This window comes from Coenobita brevimanus, chromosome 93 (assembly GCF_032717465.1).
Source record: "Coenobita brevimanus isolate Jiangsu-jjx chromosome 93, ASM3271746v2, whole genome shotgun sequence".
NCBI lineage: Eukaryota > Metazoa > Arthropoda > Malacostraca > Decapoda > Coenobitidae > Coenobita > Coenobita brevimanus.
The window spans coordinates 10,790,987-10,809,767 of record NC_137046.1 but is presented as its reverse complement, the minus strand read 5'-3'; the positions used below and the strand labels follow the sequence as shown (position 1 = coordinate 10,809,767).

The window sequence follows — 18,781 nt, the reverse complement described above, 5'->3', positions numbered from 1 at the left end:
TATGGACATTAAAATCACCCAGAATAGTAATTTCTGATGCAGTATTAATGTTGAGGACACTTAGTTGTGAAGACAGAGAGTCAAATAAACTCGGCTCTGAAGGGGCATTAGGGGAACGATAAACACAACAAAAGAATTTAATTTGTATATGGAATAGTCGAAAAAAGAACAATTAAATATAGTAATCTCCTCCAGGGGAATTTCTGATTTAGCAAGGCAACATACGCCTCCTTTTGAATCAAGATATAACCAGGAAAATTAAATCTAGCTAAATCAGAGGTGGAGCTTACTTGTGTCTCTGTCAGAAATAGCATATCAGGGGATTCAAAATGGAGGATATTTTGAACAGAGATGATGTTGGAGTGAAGTCCCCTAATATTGCAAAAGAAAATTTTACTGCACTGACGAGCAGATTTAGGGTGCCGCAACACTGGAGGTGGCACAGTCGCTTGATGACGACCGGGAGGGCCCTGTGCAGACGACCCAGCCCTGACGGTGGTGGTCACCTGAGAAACCACCGCACTGATTCCTAGTATAGCAGCAGCCATGGTTCTTTTTATGGGGGGGAGAACAGGGATGTGTTGTGGAATGGGTATGATATGTAATGACAAGATTGGTGTTTTTTGGAGAGAGGATAGCTGGTTTAAGGTAATGTAATATAATGTGAATGTGTGTGTTGTGTAAAGAGGGCAGCCTGATGCCCTCCAGTGTGTGAGGCAGAAAGATGTGTAACCAGCTACCAAGGCCTAGGAGTGAAAATGGAATCCAGGCTATTCCTTGAGTCTCCCGTAACCTTGGCGGTAGTACTTCCCTGGGTGGGGCTGCCTACCCCTACTACACGCAGTATCTTCATGTAGTAATATTTGATGTTCCGTATTTATCATGTTTTTTTCTCGTAGACCCTTCCGCAAACAATTATGAATTCAAAGGGGCGGGATAAGAGAGTACATTGAGCAGATTGTCATTGCACACAATGACGACATTATCTTGAGGAAAATGAGTAATATTTTCTAAATATATAAAGCCCGATACATATAAAATATGTATTTATACGGGTATCGGAGTATATATTGGTATATTATGTTAAGCGTATATATCTATATGAATATACCAATTTCAAGACGTATTATTTCTATCAAATATATGGACTACATGGGTAAAAATGCTGATATGTGTTACCGGAAAGGTAAATGTATGTATTTTCCTGCTCATGATATGGAGTTATCGTATCTGCAATTTTCTCACAGTCTTCAGTGAAAACTGATCATTAATTGAATGCGTTCATGGACTTGTGAGTACATTTACGAGCTGTGTAGTGCATGCAGTGACAATATATCATAATGAAAATGCACAATATTGGTTCCACTTATCTAGGCAGTATGCCTATATCTATCTATCTATCTATATATATATATATATATATATATATATATATATATATATATATATATATATATATATATAATCTCATCAGCCGTTTGGGTGTCCACTGCAAGACCGGCCTATCCCGACCGAAGTGGGGACGATACAGCCAATGTATCTCTACCAAGTGGCTTAGGCTGTCTAGTAGAGATTGTATGTAGGGTGTGAAGTGCTTGTAAGTGTAATTGTAGTGTTGGAGTGGCTTTGGATGTGTGTGAAGTCTGTGAACCAAGCGTAATCGGCCCGCGCACGCCGACTGGGTGCAAGCATACTTCATAGTATGCAACACTGGTTCAACCACAGCACCCCTAGTGTCCGCCAAAGTTGTATGTGGCCAGAAGAATGCTCCCAAAGTTTATTACCCTGGCGGGGCGCGAACCCTCGTCCTTCAGTGTACAAAGGACACAGAGGCAATATATATATAAATATCCCATTGGATCCCAGGGGTGCTGGGCGAGGCATTGCACTGGGAGGGCAATAAGCGTACCGCCCTCCGCCTATCAGCTCATGGCCGCTAAGCTCATAGGTCCCTACCCGGGGTTTCCCTACTTTATAAAGACATGAAAAATCCCAGATCTGTCCAATATTCCGGACACTGGGGTCCAATGGGTTAAAGAGACCGATAGGTTTGCCGGTCATTAAACATATATATATATATATATATATATATATATATATATATATATATATTATATATATATATATATATATATATATATATATATATATATATATATAATTTCATCATCATCATCATCATCAGCCGTTTGAGTGTCCACTGCATGACCAGCCTATCCCGACCGAAGTCGGGACGATACAGCCAATGTATCTCTACCAATTGGCTCAGGCTGTCTGGTAGAGATCGTATGTAGGGTGAGAAGTGCTTGTAAGTGTAATTATAGTGTTGTAATGGCTTTGGATGTGTGTGTTGTCTGTGAACCAAGCGTAATCGTCCCACGCAAGCCGACTGGGTGGAAGCATATTTTATAGTAAGCGACACTGGTTCAACCACAGCACCCCTTGTGTCTGGCAATGCAGTACGTGGCCGGGTGAACACTCCCAAAGTTTATTACCCTGGTGGGGCACGAACCCTGGTTCACCAGCAGTGTACGAAACGCACACTCTACCACTGTACCACAGAGGCTCATATATATATATATATATATATATATATATATATATATATATATATCTATTGCCAGACGCCTCAGTCCCGTTTGGGGTGGCCACAAACAAATCGCCTCCAAGTCGCCCTGTCCCCTGCCATTTCACTCCCATGCTCCCAACTCACACCCCTCTCTCTCATATACCTCTCCACCCCATCCCTCCATCTCATCCTCGGCCTCCCCCTCCCTCTTTCCCCCTCCACCTCACTCACATACACTCTCTTCGTCAGTCTTTCACCCTCCATCCTCTCCACATGGCCAAACCACCTCAGTATGTTCCTCATAACGCTTCCTATCACATCCACATCAACACCACAACGCTCCTTTATATCCTCATTCGTCAGCCTGTCTCTCCATGTGACTCCACAGGCTCCTCTTAAATAACTCATTTCCACTGCTCTCACTCTTGACTTGTGTCCTTCCAACAACGTCCAAGGTTCACTTCCGTACGTTAGAGTTGGTATCACAATACTGTCATGTAGTAACTTTTTCACTTCCATATATAATATATATATATATATATATATATATATATATATATATATATATATATATATATATATACACGTGACGACAGCATGGTTCCCTCAAGGCAGCTGACATACTTAGCAGCTCCCGGGAATTACTGTTCACACATTTTATTACTAAGCCTGCTTGACTAAGATCAAAGCCAGATGTGGGAATGGGTGTCAGTATGCGACAATGACACTGAAAGGGTTAATATACATTCAGTATTTCTATACAAACTCTGTAAGTGGTGCGAAAGATCTATTTTTGGCACCACCGAGGTGGACAGCAATAATTTTTTACTCGAAGCTAAGGGTTTAACGTCACATAAGTTGTGAATCACAGGTCATGCTGATGTTTTTTTTTTTTTTTTTTTTTTTTTATGTGTCCGACTCTGGGCATAGGCTTCACAGCCTGCTATCAAGGCCCAGTAGTCCTCCTACATACCATACACCTCTACATGTCACCACTTGAAACAGAGTAGCCCTTCTTTTCTCAACCCAGGCTTCTCTTTGGTGGAAAACATACATTTTGCTTTAAATTCATTATATCTTAAATATCTAACCTTTACATTCTTGTTGGATCTGATCTTATGACGATGAAAATTATCAAGAAATAACAGAAGTTACACTAAGATGTCGTACAGAATTCCATTATACTGTTCTGATCATCAAGGCACTTCTGCCCCAAGATAACCCTGATTCTTCGTCTGGTGTAATGCAGTATTTATATTCTCATGAGACACTTTAGCCTCTTTTATTTTCTGTTTTCTTATTCACTTAAACTAATTGTTACTAATTGTTTTCACGTATTGGAGCTGAGCCACCCTCACAACTTGAACATTAATTGTCCTTGACAAAATTCAGCCACTTTTGTTACTATACTCTTTTCACTCTAACTTGACCAAATATTGCCATCTCTTCCTCATGAACACTGAGTTGAGGTAGTAAAAATAACACTAGAATGTAATGTTAGTACTGAATAATGCCATAGAAAGGATGTGGTGTGGTAGTATTGTCGTTGTCTGCAACTGAGCTGCCTGGAATGAGTTGCAAGGGGACGAAAATCTGGACCAGGTTAAGGTGAAGCATCTATACAGGTGGTAGGAGTGAGCCTTTAGTTATTAGACAATTTAATCGGTCCTCCAACTTGGTCAGAAATCCAACTGAGATGATGGAAGTATGGGATCCTAATCAGGGTAGAATAAATGTGTCATTTTATGGGAAGGGGGAGGAGGGCTGATGCTGTATCGAGTAATTTGCTGTAACTAACCCATGGCCATTATATACTAAATTTTGATTATGGATACCCAACAGATGGATGTGTTCACAATACTCGTACTATCTTTCAATGTTTCATGTGATTTTGCTGTACCTTGAGAACTGAGCGGTAAACATTAAATATTTTCAATTAGAAAACTTAGCTAAACCGACATTTTGTTCCATTTTATGCGAATTTTGTTCGGTGGAGTAGGGTCCAAGTGGTCGCTATATTCAAAGTTCGGAATATCGTGGTACGATATAGTAAGGAGAGGAAATGGTGGGTCTAATAATTTATTGACTGTGTTCTTGTAGATAATATATATGTGTTTTTGGTCAAACTTTCTCTCATGGTAACTCTTATCCTCCTGTATTATGTTCAACTTTCCATGCAGTTTTGTCATCAACCAGCCTTTCTTCTAAGAAAATCATGTTGATACCTCTTCTCAGACTTTGCTTTCACAGGCGTTTCCCCGTATAAACTTAACATTCTCATCTTCACACAACTCACTCTCTACTGCGTAATCCTGTATATTGCCATTTAAAATGAAAACCAAGAGTTGTCCCCTCCATATGGTCGATTATGTTTTGCAAGTAATTTAACTAAGTTCTGCTTCTCATTGCGTTTGCTGATGTTGCTTTTCTCTCTCTTTGTGGACTCCTCAGCATCACAGTTCCTCCCCTTGGATTAACCACTTCATTCCGATGACGTATATTCTGTTTCATTCTTGGTACCTCCAGACGATTCTGTTCGGTTGAAGAGATACTTTTGATCTAGAAGGCTTTAATAAAGACTTAAACAACCATTCCAAAACAAGAAATATCTCTTAGGTGCACAAAACCTGTTGAAGTTAGCAAAAATAAACGGAAACACACACACGCACACAATCACAGTTAAGCCATCGGGTTTAGGGGTTTAAGAAGGAGTTTAGAACCCTTCTTGGGCCGGAGCACAAGTGAAGCACTGTCGGTGGTAATTTCTTCATGTCCCGCAGCCACGGCCATCTCAACGACCAGCACGAGTTTGGCCAGAGCGACCTTCACTTCCATCAGGGCGAACCTCATTGCTGGAAGGAAACATCATCATCATCATCATCAAAGTGCTTGTATTGATGGAACCGCATTGCTGGAGGGAAAGATTATGATGTTAGGGCCACATAATTATTAATACTCAATGTATGCAGGTGTGAGTTCAAATATCTAATGGTTAATTATGGAACATTAATTTTGTTTTATGATATGGTCAGGCTCCATCACATATTATAGAGTACAGTCACCTGGGTGACACATGAGCTCTCATCGTCACTCAGTAAATATCGTGATGAATATTAGGAGTTTCTCCACATTCTCATACGATATTCATAAATTTTCTGTCCAGGTGCATTTGCAATTTAAATAGAATGAATAATAACTACAAGAAGAATATGAAGAAGAAGAAGCAGAAGAAGAAGAAGAAGAAACTGATAAGGAAGAAGAAGAAAAAGTTGTAGAAAAACCTGGGTCTGTTAGGACTGCAGGCCACCTCTCTACCGATTGAGCCACTCCTTCCCCTATACGCAATCGACCTTTTGACTTAGCTGACCTAATCAGTTCACCGTCCATTGATTCTTTTATCACTGACATAAGTGTTGTTGAAATCCTTCAAGGAGTTGAGGAGATATTACACCCACACCCATATGGCTTTGACCTTTGGCCCTTTAACCTGTATCACTAACAAAGGTTTAGTCTAATTCCATTGAAGGTTTAAGGAGATATCGCGCCCACACTCATATGCCCTTGACCTTGCTGACCTAATCAGTTCATCATCCCTTCATACTTTATCACCGGCAAATATCTCGTCGAAATCCGTTGATGGGTTCAGGAGACATCGCACCCACACCCATGTGACATTGAACTTTGGACCCTTGACGTTGCTGACAAAAATTGTTCATTGTCCTACCATACCGTATCACTGAAAAAAGTTTGGGCGAAATCCATCAAGCGGTTCAGCAGATTACGACCACACCTGTATTACCTTGACCTTGACCCCGTGAGCTTGCTAATCTAATCAGTTAATTGTCCTTTCATACTATATCACTGACAAAAGTCAGGTCGAAATCAGTCAAGGAGCTCAAGAGATGTTACGCCTACACGCACATGCCCTTGACCTTTGACTATTTAATCTTGTTGATCTAATGACCCTGAATTATGACATTGACTTTAGACCACTTGACCTAACTGATTTAATCAGTTCATCGTCCTTTCATACTGTATCACTGACAAAAGTTTGATCGAAATGTATCAAGCGGTTTAAGAGATATCACATCCACTCCCACATGACCTTGGTCTTGACTCCATGTCCTTGCTGACCTAATCAGTTCACTGTCCCTTCATACTGTATCACTGACAAAAATTTAGTCGAAATCCGTCGAGGTGTACAGGGGATATCGTGTCCACACTCATATGACCTTCGCTTTGTCAATCTAAGTGGTTCATCATTCTTCCATACTGTGTTTGTGAAAAAGTTTCGTTGAAATCCGGCAACAGGTTCAGGATATATCGCTCCCTCAAACATAAATCAAGTCTAATACATATGACCTTCACCTCTGCCCCCTTGACCTAGCTGACCTAATCAGTTTAACATGCCTTAATTCTGAATCACTGACAAAAATTCAATCTAAATCCGTTAAGGGGTCCAGGAGATATTGCACCCACGTCCATGACTTTGACCTTCGACTCCTTGACCTTGCTGACCTAATCAGTTCATTGTCCCTTCATACAATATCACTGACAAATTCATTGAAATCCATCTCGGTGTTCAGGTAATATTGCACGCACACCTATACGACCTTGACCTTTGACCCCCTTGACCTTTGACCCCTTGACCTTGCTGAGGCAATCAGTTCGTCATTTCTTCATACTGTAAAACTGGCAAAAGTTTGGTCGAAATTCGTAGGTTCAAGAGATATTGTGCCAACACCATGTGACCTTGACCTTCATGACCTAATCAGTTAGTTGTCCCTTGATATTGTATCACTGACAGAAGTATTGACGGTTTCCGGAGAAATCGCACCCACAAGGATAAACTAAGTTGACTTCCATACGACCTTGACCTTTGACCCCATCACCTAACTGACCTATCAGTTCATCGCTTCTTACCGGAAGGCCGTCGATGGGTTCAAGAGATATTGCGTCCAAAATAGTGTTAAGGACACATGGACCCAAGCAATCATGAACGCAAGCATGAATGCACGCATTGACGTACAGACCAATGACTTAATGCCTCCGCCACCATACGTGGGCAGAGGTATAATTAAGTAATCCTTACCTAACCCTAAACCCATCCACCAAGATTGGTTCATAGTGCATGATAAGTATAACCTGACCGTACCCAATAACGTTGCCTTTGTTCTACTGTTCTGAGAACAAGAGTAATTTACCCTTGTTTAACAATATCCCTTTTCACAAACTGATCCAAAACAAGTCCGGCCTGCTTGAAATAAACGGTCGAATATTTGACTTTGTCCTGTGACCTTTATGTATGATCGATAGTTTTCAAAGCTGAATCAGTTTACTCTTTCTCATCTATGCATTTTCCACCAAGTTCGGTTGCAATCGTATCAAAACTGTAAGTTGGCTTTCCCTTTGGTCTGTGACCTGTTACCTTTTTACAAATTTAATCATCAGTTCCTCGGATGGTCCTGTCATTATGAGAAATCTGGTGATATTCCATCTAATATATATATATATTTTTTTACATAATCTTGATAAGAACCAGACAGACAGACAAATTTAACAGCAGGGAACCCGGACCAAACACAAAAGCCCATCCTGTTGCGTGCGCTGATGTAAATGACAGAACATAGTTATTTCTGACAGTAACTATGTAGTGGGCTTGTTTAGTATCGACCTTTGCTAATATTATTTAGTAGTAAAAAAAATACACAGTACAGTAATAATAAAGGCTTAGGAAATAAACTTATTCCAAGAATCTGGCCGGCCCTCGAATCGACCTCTGGTTTAATGGGCATTGTTCCTGGCATAGAACCAGTGCAGTTCGGGCGTCCCATTATTAAAGAAAAAAGTGTGTGAGACGGTCTTGATTTTGTTTCCTGGTAGATATTAGGATAAATCTGGGTTATGTTAGGTTGAACCAGCTTAGGTTAGGTTTAGTTACATTATATTAAGTTAGCGTGAACATGGGTAAATTAGGTTAGGGTGAACTTAGGTTAGGTTAGATTGAACTAGGTTAGGTTAGATTGAACTAGAGTAGATTAGGTTATGTTGAACTAGATTAAGTTAGACTATGTTGAACTAGATTTGGTGAGGTTAGGCTGAACTAGGTTAAATTTGGTATGGTTGAACCAGGTTAGTTTCAGATTCGGTGATGTTATGGATCAGGCAAAACAATATATATCGCTTTACCAGTGCAGTTTCTCGATCCCATTTCAACGGATATGTGTGTCTGGTAATTAATACTGACCTTGTCTCCTATACATTATATTAGGCTAGCTTAAGTGAAATAAGATAAGGTTAGGTAACGTAAGGTTATGTTAGGACTGGTTAGGTTAGATTTGGTTTATTCTCGGGTAAGGTTAGGTTAGTTATCAGTATACTAAAAACACATGGCAAGTTACTAATATAATGCACAGGTTGAGTTCCAAAAGGCATGTGTGTAAAATGTGCTTCATGTTGACGTTATTTGCCTGTTAAGTTTGATGAGGTTAGGTTTTAGGATAAGTTTGTTTCGTTTACGTTACGTTACGGCAGACGAAGGTGGATCAGAATATTAAGTTAAATTAAGTTTGGTCAGGTATCAGAAAGCCGAAAACACATGCCACATTAGCAAGTGCTTGACGTTGACTTTGTTCGCTGCAAAGTAGGTTAACTTAGGTTAACTAAGGTTAGCTTCGGTAGGTTACATTAAGTTTTAGGTTAGGAGAGTTATCTTAGCAAGCTCAGGTGAGATCAGGTTAGCTTGTTAGATTATGTTTGGTTAGGAATCAGAAAAAGGAAAGACACATGTGACGTTACCAAGCCAGTTCCTGGGTCCCACTCCATAGGGCAGATGAGTGAAGTGTTTGATGCTGGCCTTGTTTGCAGCCGTTTTAGGTAAGGGCACGCTGGATAAGGTTAGGTTAGGATAGATTATGTTAAGTTAGGTATAAATACACATGTGACGTTACCGAGACAGTTCCTGGGTCCTGCTCCAAAGGGCAGATGAGTGAAGTGCTTGATGTTGGCCTTATTCTCGGGCATGAAGCGATCTGGACGGAACTTGTCAGGCTGGGGCCAGTAGCGGGGGTCGTGGTGGAGACTCCAGACTGGAAACTGTACCAAGTCCCCTGGCCTTAGCACCACTTCTGTCCCGGGCACTCTAGCCAATCAAATGAACTAACGTTAGAGGGAATAGAACACTTGAGTTTTCCCGGCCATGAACGGGGTAATGGGGTGCCAGTGGTAACAATCATCGTCTCTGCTGACTCACTCTCAGCTGAATCAAATCGTCTGGCATAGCTGGAGTTCAAGACTAGAGCTGTCTTTAACATGAGTGTTTTACCCTTTTAACTCTAACATTGCCTAAAATTACCATCAGTGCAACTTGAATGCTGAGCTGCAACAACAGATTAACATTAAAATATGATGCTAGTCACGAAGAAGTGCTATGGAATGTATCTTATCATAATATTGTCTTATTCTGCCGTGAGCTACATGACACAAGCTGCAAAATGGACGAGAATTTTGGCTAAGATAAAGTGAAAAGAATGGAGTAACACAAACGATCGGAAAAACTCAAATTTTGATACATAAAATCCAGACGATAATATTGGGGATTTGTGGTCTATTAATCTTCCACATGGAAGATAGGACATCCAACGAAACTACCCGAAGTCGCAAAATATGTAAGACTAAACAATTTCCTACTAGAGCTGTGAACTCTACTCAAGCCTAGGTAATTCAAACAATACTGCCACAGTTTTAAAGGGAAAACTTATATGTCTGTTGCGTGGGTTTTTGAAGCTGTAGACATGCCGTGATTCGTAAGGTGCGAGTCAGAGTTTTGTTCAACACGTCCTCAGGTCTGAGTATTATCTGACTACGGATTGTGAAAAATAAGGCCACCTGCTTTTTGTTAGGGCACAGTTGCAATACTACAGAGAAGACGTATTGCATTAATTTGTATAACAGACATTTCACTTCCTGCTACAAATGATGCGAAATAAACAATATTTACACTAAACTGAGATCGTTTCTAGTCCAACTCTTATTTAAGTATGGATCCCCCAAAGTATAAGACAGCACTAGTTTAGGTGACAACAGAGCAGCCACAAAGGCTTTTTTTTTTTTTTTTTTTTCACATATTAAAAAAAGCCACACAACTTATATATTCCATATATTAGGGTTATAAGTTTGTGATGCTTTTTTTCATATAAAAGATAGCCTGTATCATAAATTGATAAACTTTTGTTTAAAACAAAGAAAAAAATGCTATTCTTCTCAGTTTTAAAAAAAGATCACCCCCAAATAAAAAAAATGGAATAGCATATATTTAACGTTACCACACTCAAGGTCTATCGGTTTATCAATCTTTATATAGTTTTTTTATAACTTTATAGACTTGCACAGAAGCTTTAAGAACTGTTTAGAACTTTCTGGAACAGTTTGTAACGTTCTAGTATGGTTTAACATTGTTTAGAACATTCTAGAATAATCTAAATATCATAAAACAGAACGCAGTTTTCCGTTGTATATTAAATATTTTTGTTTTTCAGATAACCATAATGTCGCACAAAAGAAGTGATACTCTCGTAGAAAAGAACAAGGATGTCTGGACCAGTAATTTGGTGCGGTTCCAGCAGTCACATAGAAGAAGTGGAACTGTGCCTTTAAAAGAGCCTTCATTAGAAGAAATATGCAGAATGCCAAACCAAATGCAAGTTGTTGGACATTACCAGTTTCTTGGAGCAAAAATCAAATTAAGAAAAGAACGCACGGTCAAAATTTCCATAGAAGTTACAAAGTTATGGGAGAATAAATTGAACTTTTCACGTGTGTCAGATCAAGCAATACAAGCAAAGCTTGACAAGATGCTAAAATCTTACAATGAATGTGTGAAGAGGGGGAAACTATGATGCTCTAAATATACTTCTTGATGTCAGAAAAGTAAAGGGTCAGTGATTATCCACTAAAGATAAACAACTCTAACACCTACAAGTGCAAAGCAAAGGAGAAGTGGGGTACTTAACAGGTCAAGTTGCAAGTAAGGAAACCATTCACCCTTGAAAAAGACGAAAACTGCCTGATGCACATATAGTACCATCAACATCTTACGATCTTTCATCTAGTGGTAGCTTCGCTGATCTTTCATCTAGTGGTAGTTGCACTGAATCTGATGACAGCGAATATAAGGATGAAAAAGAGACTAATCATCCACCAACCAGAAAACACAACAGAAGTAAAGTTGCAACTAACCTGGTGACATCCACTTGAGTATCGACAAATAAAACTGCTAAAATATGCAAACAATTGTCACAAGATGGTATTGTCATTCCAGCTCCAAGTCAAGCAGCAATTTACAAGTGAAGATACAAAGAGACTGCTACACTGAAGGAGGAAATGATTGAAAAGTTACAGTTGGAAACATGGTCTTTACATTTCGATGGAAAGTGGATTGATGAAAATGAGTACCAGGTAGTACTACATGAAACTGAAAGAACCGAAATAAAATTGGATGCATTGCGTTTGGGAAATGGCATAGCTGAAACTATTGCTGAAGGAAATGCAAAAGTTATTGCTGAATACAACTTATGGCATGCAATAAAAATGATCATTGCTGATACAACTAGCGTTAACACTGGGAAAAAGAGTGGAGCTGTTGTTAGACTACAACAAATATTCTCGGATTAGAGATTCAACAAACCACAATTTATCGGTTGTCAGCATCACGTTCTGGACAAGATTCTCCGTTTAGTGATGGACGAAGAACTTGGCGCTAACACTAATTCTCCAAACATCGAACATCTACTTGTGTCTCTACTAAAAATGAATTATGAAAAACTAAAGTCACAGTTTGTTTAATGGAACAGAAGAGATCCTCGATAAGTCAGGATGGAGAGATGACATGAAATTTTTGTGCCATTTAACACGAGTGTTTATATTCTTTGAAGAAAAGGGCATTTTCTTTGATTAAATTTCACAAAATTATAAATATCAGTAATGTGAGGTGGAATTCAAGAGGAATTCTCGCTATCCTTGCATTCATTCTTATGGCTACAACAAGGAAGAATTTGAAGATGATATGCGGATTCATTTCGTACTAATGGACAGAGTACTGGTTTACCAATCAGATGTACAATGAATATTACTTCAAGAACTTGTCCCAAATATTGAAACCTTACAAATAAGCACTAAACTCATTGCAGAATCACTGGAAGCAGGAACCATCCTTACTCAAGATACCAATAAAGCAATCAGAGTGATGCAGGAACTTTATGCTGCCTGCAGAAACAAAGCCAAACAACAAGTTAGAGTTATTCTAAGTAATAAACACTGATTTTTAATATAAATGCATTTGTATAAGTTTTTTTTTAAATTATTATTATTACTATACATGTAAATATACACTTGCAAAAATCTATTTTATTTTTATTTCGGGGTGACATTTTTTTTTTTTTTTTTAACTGAGAGGAATAAGGGCTTTTCTCTTTGTTTTTAAGCAAAAGTTCATCGACTTGAGGTACAGGAACATAAGGTTGTAAAAAAATTATAACACTAATATACATACTGTATATTACACAACTATTTGAATACTGTATATTACATAACATTCCTATCCTTTCCTGTTGCTCGAAATATATTAACGGGGAATTTTTATACATCTGCTATTCTAATTCATTGATTCGATGCTTCAGAGGTACGAATATCAATGAAAATTTATAGAAGATGGTTTACCCTACTGCTGGTCTGCATGGAAGGTGCAACCCACTGATGCCTGGTAATGTAGGAACTGTTCATCTCATTATCTTGTAAGGCCAGTACGATCTGAGCAAAATCAAGAAAGTGCTCCATTGATCTTGGATCTAATGTACATCTAGTGTCAAAGGAATCACATGCAAACCTAAGAGGGGGAAGTAGATCAGGCTCCCTTTCAGTGTCAGCCTAAATCCTGACGCTCCCACTTCACGAATACATGCAACCATCAAATGAATTTGCCGGACTTACAATGTCTGGGCCTGAATCCTGGTATGGACCGTTGGCGCAACTCGGCGCAGGCAATCATCGGGACCCGGTGTTTTATTAAACTTAAATTTACCGATCGAAAACAAAACATCTCTCTCATGATCACGATGTCACTAATTGAGCTGCTTTGTTCTATGTGTACGAAAGAAGACAAAGGAACTGAACATGAGTTTTCTGCTATAAATAATGATGCAAAGAAAACATTACCAATTTTAGCCATCTTAGTTTCGTTATTTCCATGCTCTCTACTTTCTAAAACTAACAAGCCTGTTGTTGGTATTAATGTCTTACTTCTGATGAAACTAAACATTTCCTTCGGTTTTTATTTAAAGATTTATGTACTTCCATTTTTTTCTTTCTTTTATTGTTAGCATTACGACGAATATAATATTATATATATATATATATATATATATATATATATATATATATATATATATATATATATATATATATATATATATATATATATTCGTCGTAACTAAAAGTTATTAACCTCTGAAAAGTATGATGGTCGAGTGGACCGGGCCAGGCCACTCTAACTTTCCGCTCCTACACTGACAGTAAACTTCTCTTGCTGGCTTCACTCGTTGCTCGTAATTGATTTTTCCTTGCAGATATGATAGTGTAGATTTTTTTTTTTTTTCTGTTCAGTCTCTCAAGATATTTCCATGGCAGTCTTTCTAACCTCCATGGTTGTCGTCCTCACTCTTCTTGTTAGCTTGGCCTAAAAGGGTCGATGGGCGGGGGGGGAGGCTTCCTCTTTTGCTGACCTTTTTTTCACCTAAAAGAATTAGATAGCATAGTCATATCTCCTATGTAACAAATATTCTCGAAAGGAGTATTATGTGTGTTGATGTTTCCCTGTACTTTCCACTGTTTATGGATTTGTAGATAAAATTATTTCTATGGCAACATATGGGGAAGATAAATTTAGTAACATGGATGATACAGTGGCTTTGTATCCCAAGATAGTTAATGAATAACTTACCACAGGCTCAAAGGCCCAAGTTACGGGGTGATCCCTACGTCAGAGCGACACATGGCTACATTAACAGGTACATGGGGAAATGAGTTTTGTTTAACAGTCTGACTGGCCTGAGGATCGATCGACCTAAAGGTCTTCCAGTTTTGGGTTGGATATGCTGCCACTATTACTGGCTCCCAAGCCGTAACTAAAATTTGTCTTTGTGAGAATAACTACATATAGAGATTCTCCATTTTCCTTTCTCTGCCCTACCTGCAGAATTGTGTTTTAGTTACGACCCAGTACTTATTTTTCAGAAGTATATACGGATCCTGGACGATAAGTCGGGAAAGCCCATGCATACAAAGATAAATCACTATAGTAATTTTATAGGAAATAAAAACATGGTGTTCCAACTTACTTGTATGGCTTGGTGCATATCCGCTCCCCATAGGCAGCTGGTGGGTATAGCCTCAGGGTTTCTATGAAAAGAAAAGAAAAAAAAAACTGCAATATAGTTACCAGTCCTTCCAACCCCTAAGCGTACATTATGTGTACAAACAGCCTTGGCGTGCTTTATATGTTGTCTTTTATCGTATCTATTTATATTTCAAAGTAACCATAGCAGTGTTCTTACATGAACCTGTGCTGGTTGCGAACTCACACTTAAAGACAGGGTTTTTATTGATATTAGTTTATTTAAATTTATTATGGTAAGAAGCTGAATCAGAAACCCGCCATACGATAGGCCGAGTTCCGATGGGAGTCATCTCAATATGTGTATAAATAATTTATGATCAATGTTAACTGTTCATCACTCTACAAAAAGAGAAAATACATGACGGTACGTAAGGAACCAAAACCGCTTTACATGCGTATGTTTAATTTCAGTTGTGCAAAGAAGTGACCACGTATTATATATATATATATATATATATATATATATATATATATATTGAATTTCATGAAAAAATAAGTTAGTGATGGATAACTGTCGAAATTGTACCATGAACTGGGAACAGATAAACACCAATATTTCTCTGTGGATGCCATCACTTGACACACAGTCGCGTCACAGTCACTGGCGCCAGTCATCCATGTTTGTTTTAGAAATTTCATGTAATATTCCTGGAGCTGCGAGATACGTCAACAATGTTTTAACACACTCCATTTGCCCAACGACACCCCTATTACGTACCGTATATATATATATATATATATATATATATATATATATATATAATTTTTTGCTTGGAGAACACCCACATGCTAAATGAGTTCCATTTCATGGGCATCGACTTCACACAAAATATGAGTCCAACGGCGTGTTGGTAACCCACCCCACAATGCGTGCATGTTTTACGCCTTATGAGAAAGTATTCTTGTTCCGGCTAATGTCAAAGGCTATCCCGAAACAGAGTTCTGAGATGGGAGGGGCAATGGGATGAGCGGTACTGGATATCCTGAAGCTGTGGTCACAATTAGAAGACTGGGTGGCCAGCCCCTGCTTTGATACTGCCATAAGCAATATGGGTGTCCACAGCGGGGCTTCCACCATCATCCAGACCTCCGCTGGGAAACCACTCCTCTTCATGGCATGCCGCCACCACATCCACGAGCTTCTCGCCAGGGGTCTTTGATGAGCTTTTCTTCTCCTCTGGTACGGAAATCCCCCTATTTGGCCGGTTCAAGGATTGCTGGCATATACTTGATCAGCAGGTTTTCAAATCATTCGAAGCACAGGCCAATCATTCTGATCCTCAACTCTTAGATCGAAGGATCCCGAAGGATTGAGACAAGTTGGCTTCCTACATCATCACCAAACTCCAAGAGGGCCACTACCACGATGACTAAAGCGAGTACCTCGAACTTGCACTCCACGTCCTGGGTTATGAACTTCACGAGACAAGGATGCATGTATATATATGAAGTACCCACCCCAGGAGAAGGCCACGGGGAGGCGTGCAAGGGCCTCGAGCCAAACAGGCCTATGTCCCCAGCTACCATGTGCCCCTCTTCCCCTCAATGGAACCAGCAGGGAGTTCATTGCCCTGCCACACTACACTCCAGCTGGGACGACACTCGCCAGCACTGGGGTGGGACTTGTGCTTGCACAGTCCCCAGTAAGCCCTCAGTAATGTCCACCAGACTTACCAGTGAAGGAACATCCACCGTACTTCCCGCACCTACAGGACCCGCAGGGAGCAATGTAGCAGCAACGTCCACTGGACTTGCTGTAGAGGGAACAAGGAAACTTCCACCAGATTTCCCTCATTTGCTGCCCACCACCGGGAGCATGGACACGGTAACATCCACCTGACTTACTGCAGAAGGAATGTCAACAGGACTTCCCTCACCTGCCGTCCCAGAGAAGGGAACAGAGCTGCAGCAGCATCCACCGGACTTGCCATAGAGGGGACATCCACTGGATTCCCCTTGACTGCATCCCTTCCCTGGCACCAGGGCCATGGTAATGTCCACCGGACTTGCCACAGGCGGAACATCCACTGGACTTGCCAGGCACAAGGGATGTCCACTGGACTTCCTTCCTCTACTACCCTGGAGGTCCCCGCTGGGAACAGCGTCCCTGGCTTGGCCTGCCCCTCCAGAAGCAGAGCGGGATGCCTCTCGCATCCCCCTGTGGTGGAGACAGCTCCCCAGCAGAGTCCCTGGTGAACATCTGGAGTGGCCCCATTGTAAGTCTGGGAGTCCGCTTGCTGCTGCCGGCCCCTTGACGTCATCAGCCGCTGTCGGACTCCTCCAGTGAGAGCGGCCACAGGCAACCCCAGATAGCTTCCCCACATCAGTGAGACCGCAGACCCCAGCCTTTGAGGGATGCCCCAAGAACCCCAGGCCAGGACAAGCCCGGACCCCCAAGCAAGATTCCTACTACCTCTAAGGGCAGGCACAGAGCCGTGTGCCTGCTTGCCCTGTTCAACCCCAATCACGAGGACCGCCACATGCCCCAAGGCCCCACCAGAAGGGGGATGCTCACAACGTCGCCCCAAAGCCCATGCCAGATGATCCACCACGTAGCCAGAGACTTGTGCCAAGAGCTCACACCAGATGGTCCCCCTCCCACACCTGACCGTTACTTACACCTTCCTGACCTCCCCTAGTCAGTTCACATCTTTATGTACCAATATTGATTTGTATTGTGTTACATGTATTGTGTTAGGTGCTGTGTATCTTTTGTATGGTAATACACGTGCAAGAATGGTTAGCCTGTATTTGAGCCCTGTTCCTTTGTTGAATGCTCTTGACCTGGTCCTGAAAAGAACCCAAGTCTGTGCCCGTGTTCTGAGGACAAGAAGTTGGACTCAGAACAAGCTGCTATCTTTAGATACCTGGGATCCGTCAATATTCACCATACATCGTCCATTCCTCTCACGTGCTCCCTGTACACTAACTCAGTGGTTTCCAACCTGTGGGGCGTGCCCCCCAAGGGGGGCATGAAGGGCTGCCTGGGGGGGTGCGAAGGCTTGATAAAGAGGGTAATTATATTTGAAAACTATGAATTATGATGGAAATCAGTAATTTCTAAAAAAGGAGAAAATACTTCAGATATGAATAAGAAATCTAGATATCTGAATATAAAAACAATTACAAAGATTAAGAAGCTATGATATTTATTGACATGTGCCAACTACGCCTGTAAAATACAGTATCTGAGGAAGGGGGGTGCAGGGAACGTATCATTCAGTGGGGGTGGGTGGGCAGAATTAGAAAAGGTTGGAAAGCACTGCACTAACCTGAGGCTCAGCAGTGCAATATTTCTCTACAGCCTCAATTTTCTCACTAATTATCTTCACATGGTCGACTAGCCTACATCCTTCAATTGGTTATCTACATGCTGTCTGCACTTCATCATTATTCCCTCACTAATCTTCAGCTGGTTCTCCACATGCTGTTTGCACTCCGCCACTGCTTCCTCACTGTTAGTCTTCAACTGTTCATCTACATGCTTACCTGGTACTTCTGCTGCACTAGCTTGGCATCTACTTCCTCCTTAAGCTGTTACTGTTCGTCCTTCATTTCCCCCATGAATGCATCTAGCTGTCCTTGCACCCTCAGTTGTACTTCCCTCTGTTGCTCCTGAAGTGCCTCTTGAAGTTGTTCTTATCGTTCTTTTTGTTCTTCACGTTGTGCCTCTAGTTGTTCACTCTGAGCCTGCAATTGTTCTTTGATTTCACTCCTGAGCTCTTTCTGTTCTTCAATTTGGACCTGTAATTGTTCTTGGA

The 18,781-nt window shown here is 40.6% G+C and overlaps 1 protein-coding gene across 1 annotated transcript in view; it reads right to left on the bottom strand.

The window, feature by feature from the left end:
• Nucleotides 1-5,248: 5,248 nt before the first annotated feature.
• The window catches only part of LOC145412552 (cytochrome P450 9e2-like), a 42,254-nt gene continuing 28,721 nt past the window's right edge, over nt 5,249-18,781 (bottom strand). Inside the window, exons 5-7 of the mRNA XM_080282458.1 lie at nt 14,962-15,022; nt 9,520-9,710; nt 5,249-5,421 (exon numbers count right to left, since the gene is read on the bottom strand). Of these exons, the coding sequence (XP_080138584.1) occupies nt 5,249-5,421; nt 9,520-9,710; nt 14,962-15,022 (425 nt within the window). The remainder of the gene's footprint in view (nt 5,422-9,519; nt 9,711-14,961; nt 15,023-18,781) is intronic.